This window comes from Biomphalaria glabrata, chromosome 15, assembly GCF_947242115.1.
Source record: "Biomphalaria glabrata chromosome 15, xgBioGlab47.1, whole genome shotgun sequence".
Taxonomy (NCBI): Eukaryota; Metazoa; Mollusca; class Gastropoda; family Planorbidae; genus Biomphalaria; species Biomphalaria glabrata.
Window position 1 is genome coordinate 18,866,724 of NC_074725.1, and position 26,362 is coordinate 18,893,085.

At 34.2% G+C, this 26,362-nt stretch overlaps 1 protein-coding gene across 2 annotated transcripts in view; it reads left to right on the top strand.

Annotated features, from left to right (window-relative positions):
- Positions 1–26,362, top strand: part of LOC106056392 (tripeptidyl-peptidase 2-like) — a 33,551-nt gene that overhangs the window by 2,448 nt on the left and 4,741 nt on the right. Inside the window, exons 3-26 of one of the 2 annotated variants that reach the window (XM_013213117.2) lie at positions 210–338; positions 1,014–1,217; positions 1,355–1,479; positions 2,209–2,306; positions 2,550–2,615; positions 2,729–2,883; positions 4,302–4,378; positions 6,295–6,422; positions 7,050–7,149; positions 7,710–7,843; positions 9,669–9,799; positions 10,088–10,262; positions 10,885–11,042; positions 12,471–12,547; positions 13,164–13,301; positions 13,723–13,829; positions 14,064–14,218; positions 16,159–16,275; positions 21,312–21,412; positions 22,085–22,184; positions 23,086–23,223; positions 23,556–23,800; positions 25,063–25,141; positions 25,235–25,395. In XM_013213117.2, coding sequence (XP_013068571.2) covers positions 210–338; positions 1,014–1,217; positions 1,355–1,479; positions 2,209–2,306; positions 2,550–2,615; positions 2,729–2,883; positions 4,302–4,378; positions 6,295–6,422; positions 7,050–7,149; positions 7,710–7,843; positions 9,669–9,799; positions 10,088–10,262; positions 10,885–11,042; positions 12,471–12,547; positions 13,164–13,301; positions 13,723–13,829; positions 14,064–14,218; positions 16,159–16,275; positions 21,312–21,412; positions 22,085–22,184; positions 23,086–23,223; positions 23,556–23,800; positions 25,063–25,141; positions 25,235–25,395 — 3,098 coding nt within the window. The remainder of the gene's footprint in view (positions 1–209; positions 339–1,013; positions 1,218–1,354; positions 1,480–2,208; positions 2,307–2,549; positions 2,616–2,728; positions 2,884–4,301; positions 4,379–6,294; positions 6,423–7,049; positions 7,150–7,709; positions 7,844–9,668; positions 9,800–10,087; positions 10,263–10,884; positions 11,043–12,470; positions 12,548–13,163; positions 13,302–13,722; positions 13,830–14,063; positions 14,219–16,158; positions 16,276–21,311; positions 21,413–22,084; positions 22,185–23,085; positions 23,224–23,555; positions 23,801–25,062; positions 25,142–25,234; positions 25,396–26,362) is intronic. The other variant, XM_013213118.2, reaches the window with a different exon arrangement.

A 26,362-nucleotide genomic window follows, 5' to 3' on the forward strand; every position in this document is an offset into this window, starting at 1 on the left:
GCTTTATTGTTGAAAGAAAGTATTAGTGCTTTTTTTAATCATTTTATTTATTTTTTTACAACATTGTGCAGTCACAGGTTCACAGGTACGCTAAAATGATGAATAATAGACACTGTTAAGTGTTTATAGTGGTCTAAAAAGATCTGTTGGCTATGTATGCAATTAAGCTGTAATAGAGCTGAATAATTCCTCTTTTCATCTCTGCCTAGGTCACAACTGATGGTAAACCAAAAATAATTGACTTGGTTGACTGTACAGGAGCTGGCGATGTTGACACCTCAACTGTAGTCACTGCTACGGATGGTGTTATTGTTGGTCTGTCTGGACGTAAGCTAAATGTAAGTGAAAGAAAGTGGTTTAACAAACAGACACAATTTCGCTTCATTTTCCAAATACAGTGATTGCTCTCAAAGCTAGTAGGAAAAAAAATATTACTGTTTGCAGATCTATGTTTGTGTCTGCAACTTATTTGTGAATTGTGTTGATACATATGTTTCATGCTTTTAAATGATGTACATTTTAATGTGGTTCCACTGAGAACAATAATATATTTTTTTTAATTCATAAATTGATGGTTATTGATTTATCTGACTTAATTTCTCTGTATTTATTTTTGTTTGGCTCTTAGTAATTAAGTTAGAAATTTGTTTGTTAACACGTTAACTCTCCTATTAACAATTATTTCATTGCATTGTAGTATAAACAGCTGGTCAGCTAAAAAAATAGTTTCTCCTCAGTATAATAATAATAATAATCTTTATTATCGGTGAGGAAATTTGTTTAACAATTGTGCATTCTTTCTTTCTGTTCAAGAAAAAGTAAACATGCTAGTAATAGTCTATCAAGGCACAATTTTAGGCCCGTTTTTAAAATAAATTGCAATTTTCTTTTCTGGATTAGACATTTTTTTTGTACAGTTATACCTCCTGCTTACTAGTATCGAAATGATTTTTTAAAAATATGCCACTAAAAGTTTTGCTAATACTAATTTTTGTTTAAAATAAATAAATTAGATTCCTACAACATGGGTAGTACCAAATGGCAAGTTCCATATTGGCATAAAATTGGCTCACGACCTTTACCCAAAGCCACTCAAGGAAAGAGTGGTAGAAGAAAAGAGAGAGAAACTTTGGAACCCTCAACACAGAGAGGCAGTTACCAATGCATTGAGAAATCTGGAGAGTTTTGACAAGGCTCACCCAAGCTGCACATCTCTTGTAAGTAACTTATTTCTTTGGTATTTCTCATCAAAGATCTAATCATAATTATCTTTATATTGTAGGAAACAACATTTTAGTACTTGTCATAACAATCTAGTCATAGTTCATAACTAGTAACTTAAAATATATTTCAGGAAGATAAAACCCAACGTGAGGACTTACAAGCTAGGGTTGACATTTTGAATTCATTAGACAAAAAATACCCAGAACTTGGTGCTGTCTATGACTGTATTGTTTTCCATGATGGTGAGAAATGGAAGTAGGTTTTTTTTTTCTTCTTGCACATACACACTTCTGCATATTTTTATCAGTCAGTCATTTGTATAATTGACATCATGTGTTTTTGTTTTTTTATAATAAATATTGATATTGTTGAACATCTGGCTAATGACTAATATATTCATGGCAGTGTTTGAAAGTATAAGGGAATTAAGAAAAGGTTTAAGTGTTTAGTTGTAGTACAAATGTAAGTTTATTCCTTGTAGTGAGTGTTTATCAGTTAGTGGACACACAATCATTCAATGAAAACTTTTAAAATGGAATATAATTAAATTTTGCTATCCTAACTTGAATGGACATGCAACTATATATAGATTTATTCGTTCATAATGTTATAAAATCTTTCTTTAAATGATAGGCAGATGTAGCTTGTGTATATTTGTAATCCCTTACACACAAAAAAATATAAAAAAATCATTATTGATTAAACTGCACCATCTGCTACAGTTTTGAAAAAAAAAAAGACTATTTTTTACTTTTTTTTTAAAATTTCATTTGTAGTTTTCATGATTATGATTATTATAATTTAATATACATGTTGATAGTTTTTTAATGTTAATAAGCAATAGGGGTAAGATATTGTCAATGTTAGGAAATTTGTAGGTTTCATTACATCCTAAATGTCATGCTATGAAATGAATATCAATACATAATTCATACGAAATTTAAAGAAACTCTAGAATCATTTTTGTTTCCAATGTTCAATCAGAGCTTGTGTTGATACATCAGAAAAAGGGGATTTGCAGAGCTGTACACTTTTGTCAAATTTCAGGGAATCTCATGAATATGGTCAACTTAGTCAAGCTGGTAATTTTTTTTTTAACATTATCACTAATAAATAAAATAAAAGGCATGTTTGACAGTTGACATTCTCCATCAGCTTTAAAAGAGTTAACTAAATCAATACATTTTTTTAAAGTAAACCTTGCTATAGGAATACTAATAGAACAATGCTTCATTGTAAGTGTTTACACAAACTTTCTTTCAGGATGTGTTATTATAAATATAAAAGGACTAGATTGTTGGAAATTGTATCTCATGTTATTTCAGATATGTTGACATATTCAGTAAATATCTATGAAGAAGGAAATGTTTTGGAAATCGTCACTAATGCAGGTGAAGTTTTAATTTTTTTTTACTTCATATGTTTTTCATTATTGAAGTCATTTAGCATGCAGTTGTCTTTATATGTTTATTTTGTCTACATTTCTATTTTATCTTTTCTGCAGGGGCCCATGGAACTCATGTTGCTTGTATTGCTGCTGGATACTTCCCAGACAACAAAGAACTTAACGGCATTGCCCCTGGAGCTCAAATCATTGGCCTTAAGATAGGAGATACCAGGCTTGGCTCCATGGAGACTGGAACATCACTTGTTAGAGCTGTGAGTTAAATGGCACTGTCACATTAGCATTCAACCTTTTTTTTCAACAGAGATGAAATCAACATGTTAATATTTTTGAATGCTTCTTTGTCTCTGGATTTCACATTTTAGAATATATCTAATTCTTTTGTTTTAATGCAATACGCAATACTTTTTATGCATTAAATACTTGCACATTTTTTAAAAAAAGGTCAATATTTGATTTTTTATTTTTAATAAATTAACAAACTGAAATAGTCCTTGATAAGGTTTTTACGCTTTGGCTATTTACCTGAATCCTGTTAATTTTGTATTCTTAATGACCAGCAGCATCACTTTGTAAACATTTCAAAATTATTTCTAATCTATATTCAACATAGTCCCTAACCTTTGTCAGGGTGCTGTTGTGGGGATAGAATGAATTATTGTAAAGTTGCAAGCCCATGTATATGCCTGTTCAATCCATCATTTTTCCTTGTCATCTTTCTTTGAACATTGCCTTACATCATGTAACTGTAAATCATATCTATCTCTCTCTCTCTCTCTATATATATATATATATACATATTGTTACGAATCTCACTATGCAGGCTCTCTGCAAACTGCACCATACACCACCAACTTAAAGAACTTGACAACTCAGGGCTCCAAAATAACGTAAAGGTTTAATGTCCATAAATAACAGCCAATACTGTACAATTGGCAGCACGTAGAATAGTACAAATAGCTCTGCGATAACAAATATCTCTCCGATAACACCGTTCCGCCGTATCAAGTCTTGCACTGGCCTCTCTGTCTCGTTCCGGGCTTGCACTGGGTTCAACAGTTCGGGACTGACTTCACACACTTGGGCTCGTTGTGTCGGACTCGATCACAGACCAAGATCAAGACGCCGTTCGTCTCAACTGTACTTGACAGTACTCCGCACTGAACCGTCGTAATGCTCCGTACAGAACCACACCGTTGAACTGTGCTGTAGTCGACCGTGTTCTGAACTCCTGTCGTGAACCCGCTTTCTGAACCTTGCTGTATTGAGCCCCTTTTCTCCACAGTCTTGACTGCAACACCTCCTCTCTTATATAGGGTCCCTACTGGCCTTCTCGAACTGGACAGAACGCCGCTCGACGTTTCTAGGTGGTCAGATGACTACAACTCTCGTGACGCTCCTGAACTCTGTTCACGTCGGCAATCCTTCCCGAACCGCCGTCGGCTGACCGTCGTAACTCGTCACGGTTGACCGCTCGTCTAGCGCTGGCCTGGGGCGATTTGCGTCGGCTGACTACACACACACCACTACCCCCATCTGTGCCACCACCAGGTTTATAACAATATATTAAATGCATTGTAGTTGTTACCTTTTCAATTCAGAACAAAAGATTCCTTATGTTTTATCATTTGGTAGCCAGACCATGAGTAAATATACTTTTTTTTTCCTCCAGATGAAATATATTATGGATCATAAAGTGGATCTCATCAACTACAGCTATGGTGAGGCAGCCCAAGTTTGCAATTCAGGGTGAGAGAATCTGAAACTCTTATGGTCCCATCTCCCAATATTGTTAAACACCAGGATAGTTCAAAGGTCATCTTAAGATTCCAACAGGGAGCCAACAATGTGGTATTATATCTGCACTATGTCCGGTAGTGTGCCAGTGTGAGATCAGTAGAGTTCAATAGCTCAGAGAATTGAATGTCTCAGTAGTAAAGAGATTGCTCTCATTGACTTTTCTTTGCCACTGGGTTAAAAAAAATTTTCACTTCAACTAAAGCTTGACTAATTGAAAATATGGGTCTGTAAAGTTGTTAAACTCATTTGCTTACTAATGCTTTTGTAACAAACATGGTTCCATATATTATCATATTAAGAGAGTTTGACTAGAATCTTTATTAGTTTAAACTAATTCTAGCAAGCTTGCTTGATCAGTGTCCTGGTCATTATGTTCATCATAAAACTTTTGACTTTGTAATGCTAAAGTGACTGACCAGTGCAATCTTTCATGAATATTGAAATTTTTAACATTTTGCAGTGCAAAGTGAATGGAAAAGTCAACTTTCTAAACACATTTTATTGGGGGGGGGGGGGTTGAAGAGTGAGGATGCTTTTTAGTTTAAAGTAACTGTAGCTTATGTGTTTTTTTTTAACAATCACAGATATGTTATTATTTAGTAGCCTAAGATGTACTGTATTAAAACCTTTCATAATTAATATGGGTAAATTGACCTCTAGGAAAAGAAGAGCTGATGTCAGAACAATACTTATGCATAATGTTTATTTAGATAAGGAACTCAGGTACACATTGTTCAAGAGTCTAATTGTGTGTGAAGTATTATCTTCTTATAGTTTGAGGTTGTCCACAAATGTGACTCTTAGTGATTTACTTTGACCTAGATTGTAATTTTGCTGATAGAACAAAATGTTATACATCTACTTTTTGGACTTGGAAGTTACAAGTGTTGTTGTGTGTACAAAAAAAAATATCTTAGTAGTGTCCTGTGTCAAGATGGTCTTGACTTCTTTTCCTTTGCCAAAATGTATATATTTTTTTACTTGAAAAACCTTGCTTGTTTCCCTTAAGCATGAGATGTATACTAATATGTAGATTTTTTTTTATTTTTTTTTTTGAAGTTGTATTGATCCTCATAGTTTTAAACAATAGTTCTCAATTTGAATGTTAGGTTCTAATTGTTTTCTTATAATGGATGAATAATAACAGAACTCTTAGTTCCAACCCCAGGCACCCCAGTTCAAAACATGGTCTATGACACACTGCATGTGAACTATTACAATGTATTGATGCGCTCAGGTACAATGGGAATTTGTTGTCCACAGATCTAGTTTACATTATGCTTGAATAAATGACAAGAACAGGGCTTGAAGAAATAAGCTGAACACTTTAATTATTGAAAGCCATTTGCAATATGAACATTCTTAAATCCTCCCTAATTCAGTAATTCTGTATTATACAGTTCAATTCACTTAAGTGGCAATAGAAATATTTATTTTAAGACTTATTTTATTTTTAATTTTTTGTTTACAAAAGGAGGGAGAAAAAAGTTAAACTTGTTTTTCAAATGTCTTTTGAATATTCCTGATCAATTTTTACTACTTCTCATGTGTCATTTACAAATGAGGAATTTCAGCTGTATAGAACAGTTATTGATCAAATTTTCTTTGTAACAGTCTAGGGGTCTAGAATGTTAATTGAAATGCTAGAATGATTTCTAAATTGACTGATTCCTAATAAGTGTTCATTGTTGCCCACACAATATCTTCACCTGTTCTGTGGAGATTTAAAGAAAGATAACTTTTGTTTACATTGACAGAATTATCTTTATATTGCACCATTTTTAGGATAGATTGACTTAATAAAAAAATACTAAGACTTAAAGTGTATTACTTTAGTTTTTCTTCTTTCTTATTGTCTCACATAGGCGTGTCATCAACCTCATAACACAAGTAGTCAATGAAAAAGGAGTCATTTTTGTATCCAGCGCTGGAAACAATGGTCCTGCAATATCCACAGTGGGCACCCCAGGAGGGACAACATCTGCTGTGATAGGTGATTATATCGGCTTACTTTAGAGTATATTAATGCCACTGTCTTTTGTATGAATCTAAACGTTTATATGTTTATAGAATGTTTTAAATCATTTTAAACAGCAACAAAAAAAAAATTTCTTCTTGAACTTTTAAATTATTAATGTTGAAAAATTGTTTTCATGTATGTAAACAAACCACTGTCGCAGGAAGAGTTGTCTTCCTTTAAAGTTGCCACTATTGGGCATTAAATATACACAGTTTGACAAAGCTATGGTCATATTCTTCTTATAGTATAAGTTTATCTAGTTCAGTCCTCAAGTCAATTAAACTTGTTATTTGTTACTTACAATTAGTTACTGTTATGGGTCATCAACTGCACATATTCAAAGTTTACATTTCTATCATTTTCAACCTAAACTTTTGGATAAATGTTTTTCATTCAGCATGAAACAGTTTTGTAACTGAATGAAGTTTAATTCATTTTGTTATTAGCCCATTCAACCTTCCTCTTTGAAACTGTCTTTGGTCTGGTAGATCGTTAACCCTTGACAGATGTCTCTGATAGTGCTGTTACTTACAAAATATGAATCAGTATTTTTTTATATTCTTGACAAACTGGTGTATGTTTTTACTTTCTGTCTGCCAGCTGTTGGTGCTTATGTTACACCACAGATGATGATGGCTGGGTACTCAATGAGGGAGCCACTGCCAGCCATGCACTACACCTGGTCATCACGAGGCCCTGCGTATGTATAACTGTTATCAATGGTCTCTCAGTCACACATGCTACAGTAGCATTGCTAGAAGCTCACTTAAAGTTATTGCTTTTCTCTTTAAGAATGGTTTTACTGGTATTTGTAAAGAACTTTTGACTGTTAACTGTTGATTTACTGATAAATATCCAAGGTGCTTGCATGTAATGGGTGGGCATAGTAGATGTGAAAACTTTCATGCACAACTTCTTCACAAAGTTATTAGAAATCACTTAAGTCCACAAAGATATACAAAATAACTAACTTGAATACAGAATAGGGCCACAGTCGAGTCTGTCACTAAACGATGTAGTTACCATAAAAGTCAAGCGCTAACTGTTGGTAAATAATCAAAATCTACAATACCCTTATTTACATGATGTCACTAACATGTTGTGTTCAGAGTCTGTCTATTTTGATGTTTCACTAGGCAAGCTAAGGATTTTACATTCATTCAAAGCAGGCTAGTTTAAAGTGCTATGTAAACCAGAGGATTGTGTCATTTTAAAGATATTTTATGGTCAGTTAATTTAGAAAACACTTTGTCCTTTCAGACATGATGGTGCCCTTGGTGTCTGTGTCAGTGCCCCAGGTGGGGCTATTGCCTCTGTGCCTAACTGGACTTTGAGAGGGTGCCAATTGATGAATGGGACTAGTATGAGCTCTCCCAATGCTTGTGGGTCTATAGGTCGGTGCATTTTAAAAATAGTTTTTTAATAGTTTTCTTCTTTATGTTAGCTGAGTGTTTCCTCAGGCTTTTTTTTTATATAATCCTTGCATTTTAAGGATGTTTTTGGACTTGACAAGTTGCTAAGATGCTTACATAAGAACATCTGGGTCTAGTTGTGACTTGAATATCCATTGGGTTGGCCAAGTGGTCCATTCTCTGCCATCCACAGAGCTCTCCAAATGAAACTGTTTTGCAGTAGAAAAAAACTTTAAAAAGTGGACTGTGTCCTGGGAATGCCCTATGGAATCATCACATCCTGGATCCAGGCCCCTTCACGCTTTCACATTTACCAGTTTAAAAAAAACAACATCATGATGGGTTTACGTCCTATAGTAGAGCAGTTGAAAGCCATAGACTGGAGTATTGTAGTCCAGACCTCTGACAAGCACATGGGGAGGGGGAAAGTCCACGTGAAGGCAAGGAGCTGGATTTGACTGTCAGAGGCATTGAGAGCCTTGGGAGCATTTCTTATCCCCATTTTCACCAGGGGCATTGACAGTCTTTGGAACCCTTAATTATAGTTATACTCAATAGTTAGTGGTGGCACTAACTTATTTCTGTAAATATGCTGCCTACTAGATTTTTTCCAGATATTATTTTTTCAATGTAACCATAAGGCTGGTTGCACAGTACATGGTTTTGGCCATAAATTAAAAACTATAAAGCTAAAGATGTGAAGGAGAGCATGAGAATTTACTTAACATCATAACATCCAGTGCTTTGAAACAGCCAACTTGCTGTCCTTTGCCTTGGACTAAGTGGTCTACCTGATTAAATGTATGCTTTCGCACTTGTTGGGGCTTCTAGTTTCAAGAGATGAATCAAACACAAAACAGTAATTTGATTATGATTCTTCTTACAAACTCTCACAACAAATAAAACAACTAAAAATATGGAATATCTAGATATGGCACATCAAAATCCCACCCAGTGTGTAAGCTGCCTAAAATTTAATAAATTACGCTAATGCTGAGTGTAGCATTATTTAAATGCTAAATGCTAGAAGAAAAATGTAGCCACCACCATATTTACTTTGAAAAATAACATTGTTTTGAACTGATAGACTGTCTTGACATTAGCATATTGCAAGTTCATGTTTACAAAGCTTATATCAACTCGTCTGCTAAAAAGTTTGTAAGCATTTGTTCTCCCTCACCAAATCTTGGATCAAGCTGAAATTTTGCACAACTATTTCTTTTACCTAACAACACAAGAATCAGTTTAAAAAGTTAACCAATTATTAGTTAACTATATGTAATTCATTTTTTTTGTCTGGTATCTTGAACAAGGGGAAGAACTTGAGTAAAGTGGTGGTGAAAGCTTAATTAGGTCGTCGTCTGAGGCTTAGTTAGCACAAACATGAAATAGAAACAATAGATGAGTATACAATCTTCCATGTTCATACATTCTTCACTAGCAGAGTGGTTACCATGTTGGCTTGGGAAGCCTGAGAAGGCTTTAGCTCATGAGCTCAAATTCAGGTCATTACCTTTTTTTAAAAAAAATAAAAACGATCACCAGACACTTTTTCTCCCCCACCCCTTTCCAACTGGTCCAGACAAGTGATAGGATCATAGCGTAGTGAGAAATCTAAAGGCATGAAATTGGTAAAAATATTTCTAATCGCACAGATTGATTATTGTTAGTGTAGATCTATTACAAATTTAATCACATGACTACTCCAAACTAATTGATACACTTATTATAAGCTTCGTTTGTTTTTTTAAAGTATTTTTTTGTATTTTGCTTGTCCCTGTTGATTTTAGTTCTTTGTTGTTCACAGCATTAATCCTGTCTGGGCTTAAGGCAAGCAGAGTTTATATTTCACCATTTAGTGTGCGCAGAGCTTTAGAAAACACAGCAGTTAAACTGGAAGATGTGGAAGTCTTTGCTGCTGGACAAGGACTAGTACAGGTAAAGTTTTATGTAGCTGAATCTTAGGCTATATCTGGTGCCATTTGCTAACTGTAGTCTTTGCAATTGTAATGGCTAGCTAGTAGCAATTTTTTGTTCTTGAATATGTTCACGCACTTCAATATCATTTAATGCTTCAAATATTTTCTTTGATATGATCAGGAGATCTGAGCAAGTTTATTATACAAGAAGTTTGACTTTGTTATAACTTATACTTTTGTTATAACTTCTAGTTTCTAATTGTGTTATTACACTAAGATTATTCCTATTTTTCTATTATCATTTTAGGTTGAAAATGCCTTCAGCTACTGTGTGAAATATCAGAATAGTCCTGGGGAACATGTGCAATTAACTACTCAGTGCTCAGGGAACAACAGAGGGATTTATCTCAGGGAACTGCCACAAGTTACAAAGCCAACAGAAGTAACTGTGTCAGTGGAACCCTTGTTTCAAGAACAAACTGGTAATAAACATAAGAAATATATTTGTATTCACTCTATGGGCATTCACATTTGTGTTCAGGATTCTTTTCCTATGGTAACTATCATTGTAATAAAAACAATAAAGGGAGAAAGAAATCACTAAATGACGCAGGTCCTATTTTCTTGGACTAATCAGAAGCAGTGGCCTAGTGGTTAAGTGCTTGGCTGTGGAATCTGGGGTCCTTGGTTCGAATCTTGGTGAAGACTGGGATTTTGAATTTCTGGATTTTCAGGGCGCCCCTGAGTTCACCCAACTCTAATGGGTACCTGACTTTAGTTGGGGAAAGTAAAGGGGTTGGTTATGGTTGTTGTGCTGGCCACATGACACCCTGCTCGTCAAAGGTTGGAAACAGATGACCTTAGCATCATCTGCTCTATAGATCGCAAGCTCTGAAAGGGGAACTTTACTTTTAACCAGCAATATCAGTGTGCTGGCTTTTGATGCCTTGTCATACATAGCCGATTTTACTCCCTGTATTGAATGTTAATAGTCCACATGCTGAGTGAACTCAAAACTACTACTGCAAACCAACATTTTCACTGCATAGATATAAAGATATTTAAATAAAACATCTTTTTAACATTATGTATTATTGGTTTCAGATCCACAGACCAAAATTGACTTTAACATCAACTTCAGTTTGACATGTACACAGTCGTGGGTTCAGTTTCCCACAAGTTTCTTACTGATGAATGCCAGCAGGACATTTACTGTCAAAGTTGACCCCAGGGGATTAGCAGAGGGCATTCATTACGCTGAAGTAAGTTCACTTTCAGTTAGTTAACAGCCACTTATATGCTCAGAATGCCTCCACTATACTTTCCAAAAATCTTACTAAGACTAAGAAGACTAAGACTGCTTTATTGATCCTTACGGAAATTTGTTGTGATTACAAGGACTCGTTTCTCATATAAAGACAACACAACAGAAAAAATACACATAAATACAACAGACAACATAAAGAGTTCATTCAGCGACTACACACAGGTATCTTGGTGCATTTCATGTTCCCTGATCAATGAGTGGCGGTGATAGAGTCTGACCGAGTGAGGTACGAACGAGTTTTTGTACCGCTCCGTTCTTGTTTTGATTGACAGCAGTCGCCCACTTCGCGACGACCTGGCGTAGTTCTGATGGAGCGGGTGGCCGTTGTCTTCCAAGATTTTTTCGATTTTTCTTAGGCATGTTTGTTCAAAAAGTTCCTTTAAATGTGGTAATGTTGTGAGTGTAATTTTTGATGCTTTTTTAATGATGTTTTCTAGACGTTGCAACAGTTTAGATGAGGCGTTGCCTTGCCAACAACTTATTCCGTATGTTAGAAGATTTTGTACAGTCGCGCCGTAAAATGTCTCAAGGATCTTCTTATTTAATTTAAAACTGTTGAGTTTGTATAGAAAAAAAAGTCGCTGGGCTGTTTTCTTTGTCAGAGTTCCAAGGTGGTCTTCCCATGAAAGCTTGTTGTTGATGATAATGCCTAGATATTTATATGCCTTTACTTGTTCTATAGATGTAGTGTTTATTTGCAGTTCACGTATAGTTTGTTTTTTCTTTCTAAAATCTATTATAAGTTCTTTAGTTTTTGTTACATTCAGTTCTAGAAAGTTGTCGGTGCACCAGTTTGTAAACTCTTCTATCGAGCTTCGATACTGAGTTTCGTCTCCTGAAATAAGACCGACTATGGCAGTATCATCAGCGAATTTAATGAGTTTAACTGAGTCATAGATGCTTCTTATGTCATTAGTGTAAAGAGTGTATAGCACAGGAGAAAGTACACAACCTTGTGGAGCACCCGTACATAGTACTCGAGTTGACGATTTGGTGTTGTTGACTTTAACATACTGGGGCCGTTGGGTTAAAAAGTTTAGAACCCATGCTTGCAAGTAAGGGCTTACATTTAAGTTACTCAGTTTGTTTATCATTAGATGTGGCTGTATGGTATTGAAAGCCGAGGAGAAATCTACGAAGAGGACTCGTGCATATGTTTTGGGTATATCGAGATGCTTATAAAGCTGGTCCAAAAGCAATAGAATGGCATCCTCAGTTCCTCTAGCTGCTTTGTATGCAAATTGGTGAGGGTCTATGCAAATTGGTGAGGGTCTACATTGTGTGTAGTTTTGTTAGCTTGTTACACATGTGCTCTATTAGTTTTCTTATAAATGTTTATTCTTCTGTTTTAATTTATTGTTAGATCCGTGCATTTGAGTCTGAAAATATAGAAAGAGGCCCATTAATTCGTATTCCTATAACAGTTGTAGTTCCAGTCAGGTAAGATTTTTTTTTTTAATGAGTTCAGCATGTATACTATGTTCTCATCAGTTATTCTTTGCTTTCTTTGTGGAATGAAACATTTGTCCAAAATCATAACCCTATACTCACTAACATATTCCTCACAATTTTTTCTAAGCTTCACTTTAGTCTTTTAGTTTTAGAACACAGAATCAGCCTTTTTTGGCTTGGAATTTCCTCCAGGAATCTAGTTCATGTCTTGTTTAGGTTGTCATAAGTTCATGTCTTGTTTAGGTTGTCATAAGCCCATGTCTTTAGGTTGTCATAAGCTCATGTCTTGTTTAGGTGGTCTCTTTTATTTCTGCTCCTTTTAGAGTCATTTGCGAGTCTTTTTTTTTTGCTCTGATGTTCAAACCTTCATTGAAAACTGAAAGATCTTTCTTTTCTGTGATATATTTTTGTGTGGGCATTATTTGGTCTATTTTAAAAAAAAAAAAAGGTTTAGTTTCCAGCTGTTGTGGTTTGATCTGCACCTTGAACTGTGCTCTGAGGTTGAGAGCGCAAGAGTCACAACAAATTCAAAAAGCGGTTTTGGTTTATCCCACCAAAATGTAGACAAGTCACTAATACAACATTTTATGTTCCTTCAATCTAGTTTCCCAGCCTGTTACAAATGTCACCTACAGAATAGCAAATCAGTCATGAAGGTGGTCCCAAATACAGGTTTACGTTTCTTTGAGAAATGCCTTAGGTCTCCAAAGATTGTTCCTAGTTCTCAAAATTTATGCAACAGGTCCTTTTGTTTGACTTTTTTTTTTTTATTTCATGTTTATTTATTTTTGTTTTGTTTTGTTGGCATTTTTGTTAATACTTGAGTTTGTTACCAAGGTAATCTAATTGTGCATGCTTACAAAATAATTCTATTAAAAAAAATCAATTCTTGATATACTGACAAAATCTTTATTGCATTAAAACATATTTTGAACTTTTTTTTTACACTGACCATATAGGGAGAAAATAATAGCAAGTAATTGTTTGATTCTTTCTATATCGTTCATAGTCTACAAAAAAAAACAACAGATTTTTGTAACAATGTCCTCAAGTTATGTGAGCTACATTTTAGTTGTTATTAGAATATAGTAAACGTATACATGTTTATCAAAGCTGTACATTTAGAGAAGGCAAACAAAAATCACACTTTTGTGTTTGTATAGGCTGGTAGACTTGACTAATTACACCATTTCAACACTTGGTCAGAGTTTTAAACCTGGCCAGATACTCAGGAGATTCATTCATGTGCCCTTTGGAGCTTCATATGCAGGTCAGTGCATTAGTAAAATTACACTATTTCAGTGTTATTTTTGTTGTTTTTATAAGTCAAATTTGTGTGCATGTAATACACATTTTACTCAGTGTAAAACATTCTTTCTTGCCATGTTATTTTCAAGACCCTTCAGAGGCAATGCAAGTGAATTGAATTTAGTTTTATCTCTTGCTTTAGAATAGTTTAATAGCATAATGATTGATAACAGCTTATTTTCTTTGTTTTCCCCAGTCTTAAAGCTGGTTTCTTTAGATGCCGAAAAAAGTGGGCGTTTTCTGATTCATACATTACAGATATCTCCTCAGACAGCTTACAAAGATCATGAGTTTTCCAAAATTGTAACTCTCTTAGAAAGAGGGGAAGGAATTTATGCCTTTTCAGTTTTGGTAGGTTTATAGATAGAAAAGCAACTAATTTATCTACAAATTGTATGCAAAAATTAGAAACAAAAAATTGGTCATCAGTGGGAGAACCAGAAACCAAATATTCTAGTAATGTGGACAAAAGCAATAAACATTTGTTGTAAGCACCACTGCTATAGTTTTGAAAGTTCATTAGTTTGGCATTTATGCTTTATTTTTTTATTATTTAAAAGAAAATTAACCGTTTAAAAAATACAATCAAAATGTCCACCTGACTGTAGAAAAACATTGAGAGTATGTACATTTGACTTAAAAAACTTGAGGTCTATGTAGTGATAATCTAAAACTCATTTATTTCTATTGCCAAAGAATAATAAGGTGAAAAAAAAAGCTTTTCAGTAGGGACTTCCACATTGTATTATAAATTGCTGATGTTCCTTCAAAAGAGAAGATACTTATGTCCTAGGCATACCTATGTGTTAAATCTATTCGTGAATGTAAATTAGAGATTTAAACTCTGCTAATTCACTGGTTTTTCATGCTCTGGCCCATACACTATTTGGCATCTTCTTCTCAGTCGTACTATCCAGTGCTTTTAAATCCCTGGAAGACGGAATATACATCCATAGCAGATCCGATGGAAGGCTCTTTAACCTGGCACGTCTTAAAGCCAAAACGAAAAGGCGTCAAATCTTGATAAGGGAGCTGCTGTTTGCCGATGACGCGGCACTCGTATCTCACTCACAAGGAGGTCTACAGAAGCTAGTGAACGCCTTAGCAGCTGCTTGTCAAGAGTTTAGCCTTACTATAAGTCTCTCCAAGACCGAAATCCTGGCACAAGACGTCGCAGAAATACCTATAATACAAATTGGGAACCACACCCTTTCAGTGGTGCAGGAATTTACCTACTTGGGTTCAACAATTGTCAGTAACCTAGACTTAGACATCGAGCTGACAAAAAGGATAGGAAAAGCTACCACAGCATTGGCAAAACTCTCCAAGCGCGTCTGGGAAAATGGTAAATTGACCACAGCGACCAAAATCCTAGTCTACAACGCCTGTGTTGTGAGCACTCTCCTTTATGGCAGTGAGAGCTGGTCAACATACATGTACCAAGAGCACAGATTGAATAGTTTCCACTTGCGCTGCCTGAGACGCATAATGGGCATCTCTTGGAGGGACCATGTCTCCAATCAGGAAGTTTTGAGACTGGCCAATATGAACAGCATGTATGCTCTCCTGACACAAAGAAGATTACGCTGGCTCGGACATGTCACCCGCATGCCAGATGGTAGAATCCCGAAAGATATCTTATATGCTGAGCTTGTGGAAGGAGTCAGACCCAAGGGCCACCCAAGACTAACATATAGAGATGTCTGCAAGCGAGACATGAGAGCCTCAGGCATCAGTGGAAGTATGTGGGAAAACATAGCCAAAGACCGGAGTGCATGGAGACAGACTGTGCGTGCTGGGACAACCCTTGCTGAGAACAAAAGAATTGAAGCGGCTTTAATCAAGAGGGATAAAAAGAAAGCTGCCCTGTCTGCTAGCCCTAAATCAGAGGCATACACATGTACGAATTGTGGCAAAGTCTGCCGTTCTAGAATTGGCTTGATTAGCCACACCAGATTCTGCCCCGTCTCAAGATTAAGCCAAAACCAGTGACTCATTTGGGCGCATCCATTGCCTTTCGAGACAAAAGGAGCCATATATATAATTCACTGGTTTTTCATGCTCTAATGGCACTAGGGAAGAAGGACTTGTAGAAATTTGTCCTAGCATATGGAATAAAAAGTTCTATAACTTTGTGCCTTCGTAAGTATTTTATTAGGTTGTATTTTTGTAAATTATGGTTTATTGTTAGTGCTACTTTACTGTTTAGTCAAAGAAAGTCTCTATCATAATGCTTGTCTGACATACAATATTCAATTTTCTATACCACACAATGTTAAACCTGTTCTCAGGGTGACTGTACATTAGAACTATGTGTAGCCAAGTGGTGGGCCAATCTGGGGGATGTGACCTTAGATATACACTTGTCATTCTATGGAGCTCAACTTGACGCCAAGTATCCTGTTATGGTAAGTTGGGTCTGGTCTTGCTGGCTCTAATTAAGCATGTTCTGGGAACCTTGCTAGCTCACAATGAACATCCCCATTTACATAACTTGTTAATACACTTTTTTTAGGTTCTTTTTAAAGACCAACTGAAGAGGTTTTGGGGACAGACGCGGAAACTGGTGTAATACTTTTTTTTAGTTTCATTATGCTTAAAAAAACATACATACGAAATATTTGACATATTTTCTTTGTAATTATTTAGATATAAGCAATTTAATGTGCGTTTTAGGGACTATTAAATTTCACAATCTCGAAGCCATTCGAGATCAGTATTTCCCAGACAACCAAGGTCGATGACGTATTTTAGGGGAAATTAGGTCAAATTTTTCAGTTTATGGCTTAGCGCTTTTCAGATTTCCCTATTCCTTTTTACAGGAATGCCAGTTTCTGAAAACAAAGGCGACTAAAACACACCAATTTATAAAAGTGGATGTTAGAGTTGAGGAAATTAGGTCAAATCACGCAATTTATGGCTTTGCATGTTAGATCTACTGTTTGTCGGCTTATTCTTAATCTAGTCAAGCGAACAGCGTTTCAGCCTACGCAGTACCGCGCGCCTCAGTTCACCTTTCATTTTAGTCAAGTTATGCAATTTATGGCTTATGTTACTGCTTCAGGCTTATTCTAGTTCTACATCTACTGCTTTTGATCAAGAGCTAGGTCTTCTTTTCTCAGATCATTAATGATGTATGAAGTAGACCTAAATTTAGATCTAAATTCAATTAGATGAAGTCTAGATCTAGTAATAGTAGTATTGGATATTTAGAGATTAGACCTATCTATATAGATCTATCTAGACTGATCCGATCGAGGTGCTGGGCCTAGATCTAGAAAAACAAAGTTTAAAATTATATACTCTATCTATACACTTAATAGTGATTATGAACCTATAACTATAGTCATCCATAAATAGGCCCAATATGGGAAAAAACAACATTAATTACAATGTTAAGCTCATTCAATGTAGTTATTGTAGTACATGATTACATTTAGTTTGAATCTAGTCACAACCCCGTACAACACTAGCAAATAGCTTTAACCTTAACCTAGACTTAAAAGTAGTCTGATATAGATCTAAATTTCTAAAAACTAACCTATAAGGCAAAAAATTAGACCTAGATCTACCAATTCTATAATATTATTAATATAGGAAATATGGATTTTGTTACACTCTTACTTAAATATATTCGGGCCTATATACTTAAGTTAAATAGTTCTATAAATCTATTTTTACTATATGTAAAAATTGAAGAATTTTAATTTATCCCACGCTTGACTTATTTGTTGATTGGAATAGAATCATTAGATAGTTAAGTTAGCAAGTTAATCTGTAACTGTAAAAAAGTTTTAAATAGTGTTTAGACTATAAAAATGAAAGAGATTATCCTACTGGAAAAGGAGTTGTTGTTTTTTTCTTTTCTCTGTGAAGTCAGGGAAGTGGAAAATAAATTGTAGTATCAATATAATATTAAGTAATGCATATAAGCTACTGTTGATGTAGTTATGCAACTTATTTTATTAAATTTTAGTAACCCAATTATTGCCAGTTAATCACTGAATATATATATCTTTTTTTTTTATATTGTTATTAAAAAGCAGAGCTATTCATAATTTAAAATGTTTAATAAATAAGGATGGCAGTCGAGTTGAACGATTAAGGTTAATGAGGAATGCAGTATTTTCCATGGCTACGCAGCCCTAGCTGCAAACTAAATATTTTGCCATGTCCAGCGAAGACATAACCATTTTCAGCTTGTGGTCAATTTAAATGTTCTTTACGACGTCTACGTCTTCCCTCGGCAGTGGATTTTCTTTTGGCCTCTAATATGTATTCCACGTTGCAATTTCTAATAAATAGCATCATTCGAAGAATGAGATCCAACTCTTATTTTTTAAAAATGTAACCCCTTTACAGATCAAGTCATCATTGCAATGGACATTCAAATCTGCAATAACATAGAAATGATCAAAATTTGAATACGTTTCAAAATGCAGAAAGTTGTGTGGTTTGCGCTCCGAACTGTCTTCTCTGTGGTCTCAGGTTCAAACATTAACCAATGCCATTAACTAACATCCTGCTGGAGTTTTGGGCTATGACATAATAATATTAAATCCTGATTCAAAACTTTGTCTAAACCTAGCAAGTGAAAAGGAACATAACTAAAATAATGTTGTATGTATAATGAAGAACTCTATTAAAATGTGATTTTGTATTTACATTTATTGGTATTTATTATATAAAATGCAATTGTAGAATGCTTCTGTGATTTGTTTCACAATAGAAACAGGGAATATTAACTCTTCTTGTATTTCCAAAATGATGAAAGATCCATCTAGTAAACTTGTCTGTATGCCACATGTCATATATGTTTTCTGTAAAATAGATTTTTTAAAATTTATTTATTAACATTAATACTTAATTATGTATACATATATATAGAACTAGTGGTTATATATATATATTATATGTTATACTGATTATCTGATCTAACACTAACATCTAACTCTTATTGTTCTTAATAATAATAAATTACTAAACTCTACCCTAGGTCTAGGCACTCTAATATATTTAAGACCAGGGCCGGTCTTAAGCCACTGCAACCTATGCGGTCGCAGTGGGCCCTGCACTTTCATAGGCCCTGCGCTAATTCTAGGTGCAGTTGTTAAATTGCAATATATATATATATATATATACCAGTATATATAAAACCTGGAAATCTCATGAAAGCTCATAAAAATCTCCTGAAAAATAGACAAAATTGTAATTTGTGGGTGTCATTCATTCCGGAAAACGTTAATCCTTCGCGCGATAAAAGAAAAAAGGCATTGTCAGCTTTCATGTAATAATTAGGCATATTTTCACTTTAATCGGAAGTTTCCATACTTTATTTACTTTAATAGTGACTGGCATATTAATATAATATGCCATAGATTGCAAAGTTCGTAAAGTAAAGTTAATTTGATTGTAATCTTGTACTTAGTAAAGATTGAATAAAATTCAGAGTCAAATTTTTTAAAATACAAAATCTTAATTTCCACTTATTATCCTTATTCCCACCCAGACTAGGCCCTGCGCAATCAGTTTCACATAGGGCCCCGCAATCGTTAGGATCGGCCCTGTTCAAGTTTAAGACTTAAAGACATGTCACATGTGTTTAGTATAGATCTGTATTCTGTATTTAATATTACCAATATTTTTATAAATGATGACTTATTATTTTTTTAGATCTAAAGACTAGCCTTATTAATAAGTATAGTAAGGGCTAGTAAAGGGCTATATAATTACTATATTAGATCTATTATAAATATATTCTATATAGATTTAGCTTAGGCTTTAGGTTTAGTCCTTGACTAATATAATATTATATTTATATCTATGAATTATGCTAGGACACTACTCACTAGGTCTTACTATTACAGAGATATACAAATTCAAGCATTAAAAAATTAAAATGTTGGCGACTGGGCTTAGACCTGACATAGAGGCTAGTCTAGATTACTCTAGATCTACTTAAATGTCTTAAATCTACTAGTTTATAAACTATTAGTATTATTACAAGTCAAGTATTATAATTATATTAATTATAAACTAGATACTACTACTAGAATATAACTATAACTAGATCTAGTGAGTGACTAGTAAAGTGTTAGAAGGCCTAGCTAGAATTAGAGATAGATAGATCTTCTAGCCATTTAGTTTTGTTATAATAAAAATTATAATAGACTTATATACTGTATAATATACGATAGTATACCTAGTCCTAGATGATAGATCTAGTGACTAGTCACTAGTCAGTCTACTCTAGGTCACTAGTGACTAGTCCTAGTAGTAGTAGTAGTCCTGTCTATTACTTTATTTACTATTAATGATTTTTAATCTATCTATAATTATATTAATTAAATAATCTGCTCTATAATATATTTTGAAAAAGTAGAAGAGTTATCTTCAGGGCATTTTGGTGCATCCCATGATAAGTATCATTTAAAATTGTTTGACAGCTAGAGTTAGATAAGTATATCATCTGAATCGCTATCAATAACGTATCCAGTTATGTCTATTTTTATTTACATTTTCTCAGTCCATTACAAGACGTCACTTCCGCTTTTGGCCATTGAAGCTGATTTTCAAATCTCGTTATTTTTTACACTTTTAAATTATTTTTTCTAATATAAATACGCTTTTCTAAAATCTCAAATTTTTAGGAACTAACTTTGATGCTATCTACTATCTAAATCAATCACTATCTCAATTTTGAAAAAAAACTCTTCAGTTGGTATTTAAAGCTTGTTAAGGAAAAAAAAATTCAAGATCAATTAAAAGCTAGGCTCACTATTACATTTTATCAGTTTACATTTACATTCTATCAGTTTACTTTTACATTCTCTGCTTCATTATTACATTCTATCAATTTACTTTTACATTCTCTGGCTCACTATTACATTATATCAGTCTACTTTTACATTCTCTGGTTCACTTTTATACTCATATGGTTTGTTACTATACACTACTGGTTCACAATTAAACGAAACTGGTTCACTATTACATTTAGTTGGCTTAGTTCTCCTTTGGTTTACTTTCTCCATTGACACTCTTTGGACACTGAGGCACTGTGCACTCCACTGACTCACTGTTTGGACACTGAGGCCCTGTGCACTCCACTGACTCACTGTTTGGACACTGAGGTCCTGTGCACTCCACTGACTCACTGTTTGGACACTGAGGCCCTGTGGAGGTGCACTCCACTGACTCACTGTTTGGACACTGAGGCCCTGTGCACTCCACTGACTCACTGTTGCACTCCATTGTCTCACTATTGTGCTCTAGAGTCTATTTTTTACACTTATGCAAACAAACAAAAATAATAATTATATACTACTACTAAAAACACTCGTTTCTTTTTTTCTTCTTTAACTTATTATTTCTTGCTTCTAATGTGTCAATACTCATTCATCCATGTCATTAATAATACGCTGGAATTGTTATTGTCTGTTCACAGCATGGGGGAGAGGGCATTGCCAGATTTGATATTATTTCACCACTACGATCAGAAGATTTAAATCCAAGTCTTTCTTTGAAAACAGTTGTTTCACCTCTCAGGTTAGTTCTCTCTTGATCACGATGACGATCTTTTTCGAATGGTTCGAAGCATTGTGTTTTTAATAGGATATTTATATAAATGTACAAATACACAGATGGACTTTATTACATTTGAGAAAAATAAATATACTTTTGTATCTAATCTTAGTTCATTGTTTAAAATTGTAAACTAAAATTTATGGGGATTTAGTGGATCAATGGTTTTATTTCTCCGTGAAGTTCTCACACATAAAAATTATAGGAGGATGAAGGGATAAAAATAGTTAATTCCTTTTGTAGATTTCATCTAGGTCTTAATTAATACAAGTTATTCCTGTTTACTGAATAGTTAGTTACTGTATAATTAGTTTTGGCATTACATGTGGACAATGCTCAATGTAAATAATGTTAACTGCCGTCAAAGTCTAATTAAAATGCAAAATAATGTTGTTTTAGGAGAGTTAGATTGAAAACAGAATTAGTTTCAAATAGTTTGATAGTTTGGTTAGATACAAAATAAATACTATTTAGTTACACTATTTAGTTGTTGTTTTTTATTTGTCAATTTTGTGTGTGTGTGTATTGTTGCAATTCATGAAATTGAAGTTAGCTCAAGGTAAAATTATGTTAACTACTGAAACTAAATGATGAATTTGTTGCTGTATTCATCTGAATTTACTGTTTAATTTACAGGCCCACAGACTCCAAAATACGATGCCTATCAACTGAGAGAGACCAGCTGAAGGATGGACGACAAATACATGCCATTGATCTGACATACACATTTCATTTGGTACATTGTGAGATTTTGTGTCTGTGTTTGTGTGTTGTCTGCATGGTGCAGGTGCTAAAACTGAGAATGATGTTAACCTATTTTAACTGAGTTCAAATAAGACATTAACATAGATAAGGATGCATTAGATTGCAGTGTTTATGGTAGATTATTAATGTAGTGTGATACAGTAGGAAGTTACCAACCTTTTTTAAACTTTCACTTGAGAAGAACTTTTCATGTATTTGCTCAGAATGAGAAGATAAAAAAGGCCCTTTTTTTTAGAAAGCTTTTATTAACTCTCCTTGTCTGTCTGGTACAAATTTTTTACATGCTTTTCACATACTTCCAATTCTCGGATCAAGTGGAAATTTTGCATAATTGTTTGTTGTGGATGACAACACATGAATCTATCAAAAAGTTAATTAATTAGTGGTAATTAATTAATGTTGTTTAATATAGAATAAGGGGAGTTAGACCTTGCAGTATTGAGAGATATGGCAAAGATTTTCCCTAAGATAAGCTTTGTTTTTTTAACAATTATTTATTATTATTATTTGTTTAGTTAAAACCTGATGTGTATAGCTCTTCTTTCTTTTAGGAAGCTTTTTTTTTTTTTTAAAAGTATAAATTGTTTAAGCTAGACACATTGTTTTATTTAGAATATTTAGAATTTTTTTGGTCTTGGCCTTTCTTTTCATAAGAGTCAGACACAACAATTTTGTACCTGAAATAGCTATTAGGTTAGAGCTGAAGTCTTTTTGTTTTCATTCACTTTAAGAAGACTACGCTCTTTTTGTATGATAAAAATCAAAAGGAAGTTAATAGATGCAGCTAATAGATGTCATAGATAAATAGCCTTATGATTGAACTATTGTATCATGAGCTTTGATAACACCTCGGCCAACTTGATAACTTTCAGCCTAAAGCCACAGAGGTGACACCAGACTGTGCCTTGTTAAGTGATACACTCTATACCAGTGAATATGAAAGTCAGATGTGGGTTATGTACGATGGGAACAAACAATACATTGCTGCTGGGGATGCCTACCCAAGTCGAGTAAGTAGATTTCATAGCTGACCTTTAACCTATTGTCAAGTCAAACTTAGTATTTCCCCTTTGCCAGCCTTTTAATCTAGGACTAGCAATGTTTCTGAGCCTCAAGACCTTGAAAAGGAACTCAATCTACTTTACCAGTTGCACTGTCACTATGTTTTAATGCTAGCCTAATATAAGTTAACTTAAATCATTCCTCCCTAACAATAAGTTAACTTAAATCATTCCTTCCTAACAATAAGTTAACTTAAATCATTCCTCCCAAACAATAAGTTAACTTAATACATTCCTCCCTAACAATAAGTTAACTTAAATCATTTTTGTTGACATTACAGTATGTGGTGAAGCTAGAGAAGAATGACTTTACAATCCTACTGCACATACGCCATGAGAAGCGAGATATGCTGGAGAAACTGAAAGATCTGGTCCTTCTGGTCAAAATGAAATTACACAGTCCCATCGCCCTTGACCTTTATTCCAACTGGCAGGCAGCAATTACAAGTGGCAAAAAGTTGTCTTCTTTCACGCTACAGAAAGGCTCGAGGCAACCTATATTTGTTTCTCAGTTGCCAGAAGATAAGTACGTACTAGCAAATATTGTCTTTTCTCATTGCAGGGTAGATATATTATTCTTCGAAGTAAATAGGTCATAGAATTATAGAAAATAAGCAAGTAAACTTTAAAAAAAAACTCAAATCAAAGATGAGCTAATACACAATCAGATACATTAATAGGGGGAAACATTCCAAATAGTTGTTGTGTATGGTGTCAGCTTTTGTGATGCTGCAAGTCTTTGAAATAATGTTGAGAATATTGAACTTTCTAGATAGCACAAAAGTCTACATTTATAGCTCACAATTCTACATACATTAAATAGTCTCACATAAGATGTTTGTTGTTAAATATCTGTAGTATTTTTGTTCAGTGTTTTAGTTAACCATTTTCTATTTTTTTCTGTTGTTGATTAATAAGTTGGTTTGGTAATAACAGTTCTTAGATTTGTATCAAGATCTTCATTGACCATGCAAAATTACACACACATACAAACACAGCTAGGTTGACTTTAAAATTTTATTTATAGGGGATTTCTTAGGTTTGGTATTGTTGTTTTATCTGTTTGTGGGGCATTCTTTCAGAAATGTAAATATTACATCCTAGCATAAATCTTCTGAAAGATGACAGAAGGGAGGGTTAGGCCTCAGGACCATCATGATAATTCAAAGTCCATGCAACAGGAATAAACGAATTGGAAACTGTCAGATATTTGGTACCAGTATTTTGAAAATTTCAATCACTCAAACTTTTGTAACACAGCTGCTACTTGAGAATGTTTTATCAACTCTTGTAACACAGCTGCTACTTGAGAATGTTTTATCAACTCTTGTAACACAGGTGCTACTTGAGAATGTTTTATCAACTCTTGTAACACAGCTGCTACTTGAGAATGTTTTATCAACTCTTGTAACACAGCTGCTACTTGAGAATGTTTTATCAACTCTTGTAACACAGCTGCTACTTGAGAATGTTTTATCAACTCTTGTAACACAGCTGCTTCTTGAGAATGTTTTATCAGCTCTTGTAACACAGCTGCTACTTGAGAATGTTTAATCAACTCTTGTAACACAGCTGCTACTTGAGAATGTTTTATCAACTCTTGAACTATTAGATTGTAGCTTATTTGGTCAGGGTCTAACTGAAAGAAAATCATTTTCTCTAGGAAGAGGTCACATGACCAGCAAGACTTTGTGCTATCTAGTTAATATCTGCTCCCAGCTGTAATGTGTAGAAATGAGCTGTTTTCTAAAGATAACTGCCTACATTGCTGTCTGTCCATTCTTTCAGATTGCCTAAAGGCTGTGCACCTGGCTGGTATTTCACTGGTCATTTAACTCTTGCCAAAGATGAGCCTGGTAAGCCAAAGGTTAGTAGTTCTCTGAGCTGCACAGTTTGATGTCTTGTGATGTTTTCTTTTTCTCTTTGTTGATTCAGCCATTTTGTTTTGTTCACGTGACAGAGTGGCTCCAAGTTCAAGTACTTTGTCTCTGAGCTGCCCAACAAGTCTAAAGTCAACGGCAAGAAGAAGGAGAAGGAGGTCAAGGACAGCACTAAAGACAAGTTCACGTTAGAGAGCATGACTGAGGCTATTCGAGATTTGAAGATCTCTTGGTTGGCTAAGTTAGTTGTCAATTCACTTGAAAAGCTAGTGGTATCCAACATGACTGTTCTTGCTCATTTTGTGATCTTTTTTTTTCATAAGGACAGCAGCAACAACAGCAATGTTGGTTGAAATTTTGTCTCAGTTTACTTAGCATTATTAACATTAAAGTATTTATATACTGTGCCCTTTTTTTTTTGTTCATTCTGAATTTAAAAACTTGAAACAGAGAAGGTCAGATGTCTGTTGCTTTAATTATAATGGAGTTGAGCAATGAACTTAAAAAAAATAATTTCTCTATGTTAGTTGTGAAATGATTTCCATCAATAAATTATTTGGTTGTAGACAAGATACATTTATACTGCATTGAATTTAAAGACCCCACAAGAAAAAACTCAGTAGTCAAACTTTTTTTTTTTTGGTTTGAAGAAAAAAGTTTATTGTTTGGTAGTTCTTCCTGTTCCATAGCAACTGAAAAAAAAAAAAAACTGACTTAAGTATGAAGTAGACAACTTGATATTTCTGGTCATGTGTTCTTTTGTTAAGACCAAAGTTTATGCCAGTTTTTCTCAGTATTGAACTTTATTTAGGAAATTTTTGTTTTCAATAGTTGATGTTGTAAGAACTTATTATGTTTATTGTGTGGCATTAGTTCAGTGTCTTATTTGTGTTCTGTTTATTGTGAGGCATTAGTTCAGTGTCCTATTTGTGTTGTAAGAACTTATTGTGTTTATTGTGAGGCATTAGTTCAGTGTCCTATTTGTGTTGTAAGAACTTATTCTGTTTATTGTGAGGCATTAGTTCAGTGTCCTATTTGTGTTGTAAGAACTTATTCTGTTTATTGTGAGGCAGTGTCCTATTTGTGTTGTAAGAACTTATTCTGTTTATTGTGAGGCATTAGTTCAGTGTCCTATTTGTGTTGTAAGAACTTATTCTGTTTATTGTGAGGCATTAGTTCAGTGTCCTATTTGTGTTGTAAGAACTTAT